The sequence below is a fragment of the Parasteatoda tepidariorum genome, chromosome 1 (genome assembly GCF_982258835.1).
Source record: "Parasteatoda tepidariorum strain Cologne lab strain chromosome 1, Ptep-v5.0, whole genome shotgun sequence".
NCBI lineage: Eukaryota > Metazoa > Arthropoda > Arachnida > Araneae > Theridiidae > Parasteatoda > Parasteatoda tepidariorum.
In genome coordinates, this window is record NC_141755.1 from 38,073,836 (window position 1) to 38,075,169 (window position 1,334).

The following is a 1,334-nucleotide window of genomic DNA, read 5'->3' on the forward strand; positions in this document are numbered from 1 at the left end:
GCAAGACGGAAACCTGGCAGAAGAGCACGTAATAGCACAATAGTTCGGGACCATAGACACCTCATCTGCATGGCTATAACAGACCGTATAGCTTGCTCTCGTGGTTTAGCAACACATTAGAGCATGGCTACACGTGTCGATTTCGACGGTTCGTCGCTGTCTGCTGCAGAATCAACTGTGTACAAGGATTCCTCTAAGCAGCACGCCTCTGTCTCTAAATAACCAGTTCCTCCAACATCAATGGGTTCATCCACACGGTCCATGGCGCGTCCATTGGATCAAAGTTGTTTTCTCCGACGAGTCTCACTACAATCTGGAGTACAATGATGTAAGAGTTCGCGCCAGACGTTACAGAGGGGGACCTCTACTTCCACATTGATTGTCATACCGCATCTGTCTTCATACCACTCAAATGCTTGGCATTATGGTCTGGAGAGCTATTGGATATAATTTTCGATCTCATCTAGTTCAAACTAGTAAAAATCTCTTCTAGAGCAACCTGATCACTGAACACTACATAAGTGAAATTTGGAAGCTAGATTGACTTCCCATTCTTCGATGCATTCCGGGCGCTGTATATTAGTAGGATAATGCCTGTGCATATGTTTCTAAGGCCGCGCAAGACTTCTTTAAGTATCGTTTCTTTTGTTGTTGTTGTTGTCGTATCCATGCATACAGTGCTAGTGCAAAGATTAGAGTCCTCTAAAATGCAAATGAGGACAGTACTTGCAGATGGCATAGGATTTTATACTGGTGCGTGAGATCTTCATGCCTTTGAAATGTCTAGTACGTAGCCTAGCTATACAGGTGACAGATCGAGGTTTATCTTCGTCGCGTGCTTCCTTTGAAAGGGCATCTGCACGTTCGTTCCCCTCGATTCCAACATGAGCTGGGGTCCACTGGAGAGTGCAACGGACATTTAGTAAATGGAGAAGGATATTAATTTCTTGCGTTATTGATGTTTTACCGTTATGTATGGCTTCGAGTGCTGATTTTGAGTCTGAGAAGATCACAATCTCTTTTATTGGGTCTTTTGGAGAATGGGAGTGACAATAGGCAAGAGCCTCTTTAATAGCGATTAATTCGCTGGTGAAGTTCGAAGCAATTTGGCCAGTGGGTATTTTGAGTTTGACGTCATTTCCAGAGGGGCAAGTGAGGGAGATACCAGCACCACCTCTATTACAGTCTATATCAGAGGAACCATCTGCGTAGACTATCACGCTGTTTTCCCTGGAAAGTGAGCGAACAGTGTCTTCATCTTTTTGCAATAATACTCGGGTTGGTTCATTCTTTGAGCATGGTTCCAGTAGGTTAGTATTGATTCCAGTATACAT

At 43.9% G+C, this 1,334-nt stretch overlaps 1 protein-coding gene across 1 annotated transcript; it reads right to left on the bottom strand.

Moving 5' to 3' along the window:
• Positions 1-692: 692 nt before the first annotated feature.
• On the bottom strand, positions 693-1,334 carry LOC147816394 (uncharacterized). The gene has a single exon (XM_087153155.1). The coding sequence runs from the start codon at positions 1,332-1,334 to the stop codon at positions 693-695; it is 642 nt and encodes a 213-aa protein (XP_087009281.1).